At 37.9% G+C, this 10037-nt stretch overlaps 1 protein-coding gene across 1 annotated transcript; it reads left to right on the top strand.

Moving 5' to 3' along the window:
- The first annotated feature begins 281 nt into the window (after nucleotides 1-281).
- On the top strand, nucleotides 282-9930 carry LOC147179936 (mitochondrial carnitine/acylcarnitine carrier protein-like). The gene is made up of 9 exons (XM_086070100.1): nucleotides 282-534; nucleotides 2314-2409; nucleotides 2520-2647; nucleotides 4338-4428; nucleotides 5987-6104; nucleotides 7962-8034; nucleotides 8155-8264; nucleotides 9026-9147; nucleotides 9219-9930. Exons 1-9 carry the CDS (start codon nucleotides 433-435, stop codon nucleotides 9279-9281), a joined length of 903 nt encoding a protein of 300 aa, XP_085926226.1. The 5' UTR covers nucleotides 282-432; the 3' UTR covers nucleotides 9282-9930.
- Nucleotides 9931-10037: the final 107 nt, after the last annotated feature.

Here is a 10037-nt window from a genome sequence, read left to right as displayed (position 1 = left end):
GCCTACTATCATTCATCATAAACACTTTTATTCATGTGTTACATTTACGTGGCTGTTTGTGCTGTCCCGAAAACGGGCAGTTTTCACCCACTTTAATTTATTTGTGTGTTTATTGTTATTTATTGTGCAGACTTTTTTTTTCTTTTCTTTTTTTTTAACTAGTACTGTATTTTATGTGACATTGAATGGAATTGATCAATAACATGAAACCTCGGGTATGTTTCCCATTATTGTTGTTGCACGTGACGATGACGTAAGCAGGCGAGATTGGGGGCGTGGACGAGAGTTGAGTTGGCAAGTTAGTTCAAACGTCGCGACTGAGAGTAGCGAAGGTGAGGACACCCGGCGCACGTACGAACGGAGGTCCACCGTCACGCAGGAGAAGCGTAGGCCGCCTCTCCGCTCCTCGGCGCGGACCATGCGGGGGAGAGGATGGGGGACGAGCCAAGAGTTTCTCCCCTCAAGAACTTTGTGGCCGGGGGCGTCGGCGGAGCGTGTCTGCTGCTGGCCGGACACCCGCTGGACACCATCAAGGTGACTCGGTCCCGAGTGTGTTTGCCTTCCGACTCTTGTTGCTCTTGACCTGTTTTCTACTCAGGCTTTGAGGAGATTATTGGACAAATCAGCTTAAAAACGCACGAGGCGCAAGTGGAGCTGCAAGTTTAGCTCGAAAACTTCCTTCGGGTAATGTTGTGTTAGTTAATATTAAACCGTGAAAACAAGAAAGCGGGGCAAAGCGTGATCCGGATCAGTGGGTTACCGCGTCTGGCGCACAGTTCAGGTTCAGGGTTCAATTCTGCGGCTTTCGGTTTGTGAGTGAGGAGTCTGAATTGTGTGAATAAGGTGGAGAACGGCATAATGGTGACAGTCTGATGTTAAATCGGTGAGATAACGGCCGCAAGAGAGCAGACATCGCTAATTCCAATATGATTTTCATTATTAGACAAAACAACAACAAATTTATGCGTATATTTGTTCGTGTTTAATTAAAATGCAGTGGCATTTTTGTCCATAGGCCTACCTGGCACAAAAAGTATCTTAAAATATCTAAAAGTAAAATAACTGTATAGCTCTGTCCTTGAATTAGTGCACACAATAGAATTGACCTTTACAACCACATCAATAACATGTGAAACACTAACATCTTCTGGGCTGCATGATTTTCGCAAAAATTCACCTATTATACATCATATTAGAGGTGTTGGAAAAAATCGATTCGGCAATATATCATGATATTACAGCGCACGATTCTCGAATCGATTCGATATGCGGCCGAATCGATTTTTAAACATAATTTTTTTAGGGGAATATTCAGCAAAACGTCTTACTTAGGATTAGGATTCACACATTAATTAAGCATGGAAGAATATTAAATTAATGGAAGATTAAGCCTTAATATTTTATTTCAGTGCTGTTCAAACATGAAACAGACTGCAACCTGTTTGTTAAACGCAGTGGCTCAGTTAAGAGCCTGAATTTTCAGATCAATAAATACATTTTCATACAAATATTACAGTGTACATGTACAAGTTTACTGATGAATATTTTTCTAAATTTGAGTTTAAAAAATCGCAATAATCAATTTATAGATTCGTATCGAGATTAATCGGTATCGACCGATGAATCGTGATACGAATCGAATCGCCAGGTACTAGGCAATTCACACCCCTAATGGGATGTGATTAGAGCTGTAAAAATTAATCCACAAGTAATCGATTATCAAATTAATTGACAACTATTTTAATAATCGAGTAATCGTTTGGAGCCATTTTGAATTCAAAATTGTCCAAATCCTCTAATTTCAGCATATCAACAGTAATTGTTCACTGATTTCTGTAGTCCTTCATGATCTTCTGTGTTTAATCAAAATAAGACATTTGCAAATATCTGCTTTTACTTTGGAAAACAACAACCAAACCGGTAACATAGAACAACATCACCCACCCCCTTTTTTCTTAAAAACGATATGAAGTACAAAATAAACACCAATCACTGGTTAATAAACAGTACACTTTAATGCAAAATTAAAATGAATCCTATTCGACGATGAATTGATTGAACAGTCAATAGATTCATCGATTCTAAAAATATTTGATAGTGACAGCACGAGATGTGATACAATTCAAGGATGGTACAAGGGAGCGAATTCAATTCAATTCAATTTGATGTACTCATCAAAACGGATTCTAGAAAAACATCAGATTACAGCAAATTGCTTAATTTCACAATCCTGACACCCGCAGCTATTTGCATACAAACGTTTTCCAAATAGTTCCCCTTTGATGATGTGTGTGTTGTTGCGTTGTGTTTTAGGTGAGACTCCAGACTCAGCCCAAAGCCTCCCCGCTCTCTCGCTATGTCGTCTACACGGGAACCTTTGACTGTTTTCGCAAGACCATCTCCAAAGAGGTCAACACACAGCACACAATCGCACCCCCCCCCCCCCCCCACACACACACACATTGGTAAACTGGAGCTGTGTCGAAAATTTAAACAATTGTGTGTGTGTGTGTGTGTAGGGCATCCTGGGCCTGTACAAAGGGATGGGTGCTCCGCTAGTGGGTGTGGCGCCCATGATGGCCATCAGTTTCTTCGGCTTCGGTTTCGGGAAGCAGCTCCAGCAGACGAACCCCAGCCAAGAGCTAACGTTAGTACAAGAACACACACGGACGCGTTGGGACCTTCAAGTCAGGCCTGAACCGTGAAGCCAGGTCTAACGTTAAAGCCGGTCCAAAGTCGGAACCCTGAAGTTATGTCTGAATCTTGACGCACTTAAAACCAGTACGCACGCCACCCCACCAGGGTTATTATAGTTTTGGAATTTTCATTGTACTTAGTTCTGATTTCGTTTTGAGTTTATTTTTATTTAGTTAGTTAATTAGTTTTCAGGGTGGTTCTTTTTATTAATTTTAGTTATTTAAAAATGCTTAGATTTTAGTTTAGTCTTAGTTAGTTTCAGTATTAGTATTACTTGTGCGCAATAATTGATAAACACGAGGGGGTGTGGCAAAAAATCGATTCTCATTTAGTACGATTCAGAATCGATTTTAAATGTCCCGAAATCGATTAAAAAAATATTTTTTTATACTGTCTTGCCTTTGTCTGCGTGTGCCTTTATTTGGAGCGCTGTTCATGTTGTACCCGGTTTGGCCACTGAGGGGCAGTGTGGTTCCACGCGGTCTAATATACTGTTAAGTTGTAGCCACATTAGAGAGTAGAAGGAAAAAGTCACGATTAAGTTATTCCAATAAAAGTAGTTTTTTGCAGTGTGGAGCCGTTCTTTTGAGTGATAAAAGTGCTGCGAGTAGCGTGCTAATTAGCATTAGCATTAGCGAGTCAGACTGGAGTAGATCATTACAATTCCTTGCACATCTATAGATTGAAGCAAAAATCATTGTCAATCAAATCATTTTGAATCAAAAATCGTTCCCAATCGAAAATCAATTCTGAATCGAAGCACAGACCCAAAAATCTGAATCGAATCGTGAGACATTCAAAGATTCCCACCCCTACTAAACACCATGGTAAAATGAAAAACCGAACTGAGTTAAATGGGAAAAGCGGGCAAGGCGAGCCTTCGGGGCCAAAAGTCGAGCACAAATTGTCGTCTCGGAGCGACGTCATCCGAAGCTTTTGCTGCTGCTGCAAGATGACGTCACTTCTGTGCGACACACTTTCAAATGTCCTTATTCCGGTAAATATCCAAATAAATATACTTAAAAATCACATTTAAAATCATCCCCAAAGGCTCATGTATTAAGTTAATTACAAAAGACTAAAACGGACATTTTCGGTATAATTTGGTTTAGTTTTAGCTAATTGTGTAAAATGTAGTTTCGGTTTTAATTTTTTTTAAAGCATTTTCGTTTTTAATTGACTTGAATTTTAGTGTGTGAGTGTTTTCATGAACTAAAATAACCTTTCCATACATCTTATACTTACTTAAAACGAACGGCAGCAAAGTTACTTCTCCTTGTGTTTAAAACGCTGCGTTAAAGTTTAAATGTGTTATTTTCCTTTTTTGACTCAATATTGTGCTTAAAGTCTGATAGCATGCAAACGTGTCCTGACCTTATTACGTACGTCCAAATATAAATGTTGACAGCGCCCGTGCCCTCGAATGCTATTGGCTAATGTGAGACCCGCCCCCTTATATTACGAATGTCACAATTTCAGCCGCCACTCAATTGCAAGGACCTCCTGTTTCTCCAGAGCACATTTTGAACAGTCGTCTACTTCATAAATGGCGGTGTTTTGAACATGAAATATGATGTAAATGTGTTAAGAATAGGTGACCTCTCCATAAAAGCCGATTGTCTTTATGTGACTGTGTTCAGGCATGCTCAGATATTCCTGTCAGGATGTCTGGCGGGGGTCTTCACGACGGTGATCGTGGCTCCGGGAGAGAGGATTAAATGCTTACTGCAGGTGAAGTCCAAAGTCTGACCCCATGACCCCACACCAACGTGTTATATGGGACTATGGGTGGGGGGTGGGGGGGGGGGGGGTCGCGGGTGTCTTAGTTAATCAGTCCGTGGAGAGGAAGTTACGGATTTGTCCTGATCTTTTTCTTCGACTCCGGAGCAGGGGTAGGGGACCCTGGTCCTCAGGAGCCGCTGTCCCCGCCTGTTTTACACGTCTCCCTCCTCCAACACAGCTGACTCATTTTATCAGCAATCCTGATAATGATCCTGTTCATCAAATCAGCTGTGTTGGTGGAAGGAGACATGGACGACGGGCAGGACAGTGGCATTTTTACATTTTGAACATGAACATCATGTGAATCAACTTTCAAATTCAAATTGTGATTGGTTCTGTAAGATCCAATCATGAAGCAGAAGTGTTGACATCATCCAAATGATGCGTTTTATTGGTTTGGACACGCAAATATGTCACGTCCACTGGGACCATCTGAGGGTCCGAAGGGGTTCATTAGCCGGTGGTGGCTTCATTTGTACACAGTAAATTCTGCAGGGCAAATTTGACTCTATTTAGAGTGGGACCAAATAGACTCCGTTTTAGAGTAGGCTCATATTTACAATTGGAAGAGAGTAAAATAAAGAATTGAAAAAAATACAATAAAAATCACTCAAGAGTTGAGGAATGAACTGTTTGTAATGAACATCGATTCCAGCTGACACCAGCGATATACCAACACACAGCACGAGCTCCGTGGCTCAGGGAGTAGGTCGGCTGTCTCCCAAGCTGAAGGTCGTGAGTTTGTTCCTCAACCCTTGAAGTGAATTTATTTTTTCAATTCTTTATTTTACTCTCTTCCAAGTGTAAATATGACTCTAAACTGAGTCTATTTGGTCCCACTCTAAATAGTAGGGGTGTGCCAAAAAATCGATTATCATAAGAATCGCAATTCTCATTTAGTACGATTCAGAATCGATTTTAAATGTCCCAAAATCTATTTAAAAAAATAATTGTTTTTATACTGTCTTGCCTTTTTCTGTGTGTGCCTTTATTTGGAGCGCTGTTCATGTTGTACCCGATTTGGCCACTTAGGGGCAGTGTGGTTCCACACGGTCTGATACACTGAAAAGTTGTAGCTGCATTAGAGAGTAGAAGGAAAAAGTCACGATCAAGTTATTCCAATAAAAGTTGTTTTTTTGCAGTGTGGTGCCGTTCTATTGAGTGATAAAAGTGCCGTGAGTGGCGCGCTAATTAGCATTAGCGAGTCAGACTCCTTGCACATCTATAGATTGAAGCAAAAATCATTGTTAATCAAATCACTTTGAATCAAAAATCGCCCTCAATCGAGAATCGATTCTGAATCGAATCGCAGGCCCAAAAAATCGGAATCGGATCGTGAGACATCCCTACTAAATAGAGTCAAATGTACTCTACAGAATTTACTGTGTCGTGTGGATGTGGGTGGCTGTGTATCAGTGTCTCCATTTCACAGCATTGAAAGTCACTCCAAAGGCTCAACTACGAAGTTGAAGCCAACGACAGATGTGTTTCGTGTTGAGCTATTCAGGTTCAGGCCGGTGGCGGCCCGTCCAAATATTCGGGTCCCCTTGACTGCGCCGCGCGTCTCTACAAGGAACAGGGCATCCGCAGCGTCTACAAAGGGACGCTGCTGACACTTATTCGAGGTACACTGGCTCTCCGTATGAAAAGTATGCATCTCGATTGCAGCTTATTTACTGTGCATAGTTCATGTTCCATACACCTCTAATGTTGCATATTGATCGTACACTGCAAAAAGGACTGTAGAAAATTGAAGAAAAAAAATATTGTAAAATAAGAAAATTATTACTTCAAATAAGCAAAATTATCTGCCAACAGAACAAGAACATTTGACTTAAATTTACCTGTCAGATTTTGAAAAATAAGAAAATTCAATCACTGTGGTCATGAAAATAGTATTTTCAGACTAAAACAAATAATGTCGACTTTTTTCAAGCTGTAATAAATGGAACTATTTTCTAAAAATACATGAGGTTATTTTATACATATATTTTTTTAACGCTTGGATAACTTAGCCTGAGTGTCAAACAGGGAGGTAACAAGTCCCATTTTCTTTGTCATAACATAGCCAGGAATTGAACCCACAACCTCCAAGTCTGAGGGTAGGCACTCTACCACTAGACCACTGAGCTGGTACTGAAAGAAGGAAAAATTAGCTTAGTAAATATAACAAAATGAACCATATTGCACTCGTCTGTTTTAATACATGTATTTTTTTTCCTGTTTATCTTATTACTAGATTATGCAAAATCTTAAAATAAGAAAACTCAGGAAAGCCCAGTTCAGGGCCTTTGATGTTGATCAGTTGTCATCTTAAAATGTGGCAAATGCTCGTTTTAAGCCTTGCTGTACTTAAAACTGGCTGTTAACACTCAATGCCAAGACTGCTTGATCAAAAAATGATAATTAAGTAATAAGTATCTTAAAATAAGCACAATGATCTTGCCTGACAATTTCATTTGAAGTAAAGAATAACTTGTCAAATCAAAATAAGCAAATTAAGGTTCAATTTATGAAATTATATCTTACTTAGGATTTCAGTTTTTGCAGTGTATGTGACGTTGTATGTACATCGTACAATTCCGACATAAAACATGTATGTTCTATACACCTCCATGTTGCACATTTCCATCATATTAGATGACAATACAGCTCTAATGTAACATATTTATCATCTATTCATCATCTATTTTATGTCTTAATGCAACTAATTCTATCATATTTACATATCATGTTTTCTACACGTGATATTTTAAAAAAGGAGGTAAATATGCTACATGAGAGGTGTAGAGAACATTTACATCATAATGGTCTCTACACCTCTAAGTAGCATATTTACATAATGTATACACAACATATACATTATATTTAACTCATTCACTGCCATTGACGCTTATTTACGTCAAAAATTCATTTGAACAATTTTTTATTATTTTTTCACTTTTGTTAACAAGCGTATGAAAACCTAGATTTTCTAAATTGTATATTTAGAACAGATAATAAAATGTGAGTTAACTAGTGAAGTCAAATGATGACAAATTTTAATCGCCTGATGCCCCTAATTTTTAATCATGTTTTCTTTTTTTAAAAATCTTTTTTAAAAAAAAAATGATTATCTTAAAAAAATATATATATTTATTTTTTATTTATTTATTTTTTAAGAAAAGATTATTAAAAATTAGGTGCGTCAGGTGATAAAAAATGTAATTGTAATTAATCGCATGACTTCAATAGTTACCTCACGATTAATCACAAATTTTATATCTGTTCTAAATGTACAATAAAAAAATTATAGGTTTTCATACTCTTGTTAACAAAAGTAGAAAAAAATGTTTAACTAATAAAAATAGTTCAAATGATTTTTTGACGTTTATAACCGTCAATGGCAGTGAATGAGTTAATGGAGCATACACCTCAGACATAATATATATATATTTTTTTATAATAATAAAGTTAACTGTTTGTGTTTTCTCGTCTTCCAGATGTGCCTTCCAATGGTCTCTATTTTCTGACGTATGAATACCTGAAAAACTTCCTGACTCCAGAAGGTCAAAGGTAACTAACTGCATTACCACGTAAAGGCCACGTGGTTAAAGATGGTAAAACCAAACCTTCTTGCTAGCTGATCTTTCCATGGCTCTGCGTTTGTTTACATACAGTATATGTGTATGTTAGCGTTTCTCAGCTTGGCGCCGCCTACATCCTGCTCGCTGGCGGCGTGGCTGGACTCATGAACTGGACCATCGCGCTTCCCCCAGATGTCCTCAAGTCCAACTTTCAGACAGGTGACGATCTGAGGACCCCCCTGGGTGACAGAGCATGAATGTAACAGCAATCTTTAACTCATTCACTGCCATTGACGGCTATAGACGTCAACAATTAATTTTCACTATTTCTATTAGTTTAACTCTTTTTTCTCACTTTCGTTAACAAGAGTATGAAAACCTCGGGAAAAAATATTGTACATTTAGAACAGATATAAAATTTGTGATTATTCGTGAGTTAACTAATGAAGTCATGCAATTATTTACAATTAAAAGATTTAATCGCCTGACGCCCCTAATTTTTAATAATCTTTTCTTTTTCTTTTTATTTGATTATTAAATTTTTTTATTGTAATTAAAATGACTTCAATAGTTAAGTCATGATTAATTACAAATTTTATATCTGTTCTAGGTTTTTATATTCTTGTTAACAAAAGTGGGAAAAATGTTAAACTAATAGAAATAGTTCAAATGAATTTTTGACGTTTCTAGCCGTCAATGGCAGTGAATGAGTTAATAAATGTTTTATTTTTACAGTTAATAGGGTTTCAGTATAAACTTTATTGTGAACATGCAGAAATGTATACAGCACATGAAAAATATTGAGCCTCGCCTATTCACAGTTTGCTATTCATAATTTTTTGGAATCACATCATCTATGTTATCTATTTTTCGGGTAATGTTAGAAAAATAGTTTGAATTGTGATACAGTTTATAAAAAATACTCAATTTTTTTTTCAATATCCACTGTATATACTGTTTGTGTGCGCGTGTGTGCGCAGCCGCAGACGGCAAGTACAGAGGTCTGGTGGACGTCTTGAGGACGCTGCTTCGAGAAGAAGGAGCCAAAGCGCTCTACAAAGGTTTCAACGCCGTCTTCCTCCGAGCCTTCCCCGCCAACGCCGTACGACACCTTTCTCTTGCGCTCTTTTGCTGATAAGACGCCATCCAAATCTCCTTCTCTCCTTCTTCCAGGCATGTTTCTTGGGCTTCGAAGTGGCCTTAAAGGGTTTGAACTGGCTCGCACCCGGCTGGTGAACCTGCGAGCTACTGCGGCCAATAAATTGCTGGGAAACGTGCCTCTGCGGAATTTCCATATTTGTAATCACGGTTATACGGCGTTCCAGATATGACATGCGGAGAAACATGCACGCAAAATGCTCATTTGTGGCCAGTGGCCAGTTGGGTAAGCAAATCAAGCGCACCTGCTTTCGAAAAGCGAAGGTGTGCTTCATTTGTTTAGCCACAATTTAGTATTTTATGGCCATAAATAAGCAATCTGTGTGCAAGTTTTATCTATTGTTGCTACAATTTTTCTTTTTTTTTATCTGTTTACTCCTTTTTTGTTTGACTTTGTAGCATGTTAAAAACAATTGGTGCTGATTTATCGACCACTTTGAGAACTACATTTGGACTTGTATCATTTATTCTGAACTTTTTTAAGTGCATGAACATGTTTGTAACCGTTTTCAAAAAAACTTTTTTTAATTTGACAGCAATTTGCTAATATGTTATCCTGCTAAAGTTTTCTTAGACGATGCTGGCAAGACAAAAATAAAATAAAATACATATAAAAACATGTAGGTCTAAAACAAACTGTACAATGTGATGTATGAAAATCTAAACATAAACCATGCATACAACACAAAACAATAATTAAACAATTATAAATAAACAGAGAAAATCATTTGCGTTGTTTCACCTGTTCTATTTTTTTATACATTACTGTGCATAATTGTTATTACATTGTATCTTTTGGAGTATAAACTACAGTACCCACAATCCAAGGCGACA

This window comes from Leptonotus elevatus, chromosome 2 (assembly GCF_054856555.1).
Source record: "Leptonotus elevatus isolate MCC_2025b chromosome 2, RoL_Lele_1.0, whole genome shotgun sequence".
NCBI lineage: Eukaryota > Metazoa > Chordata > Actinopteri > Syngnathiformes > Syngnathidae > Leptonotus > Leptonotus elevatus.
The sequence above is the reverse complement of the archived record's forward strand: the minus strand, read 5'-3'. Positions and strand labels throughout refer to the sequence as shown.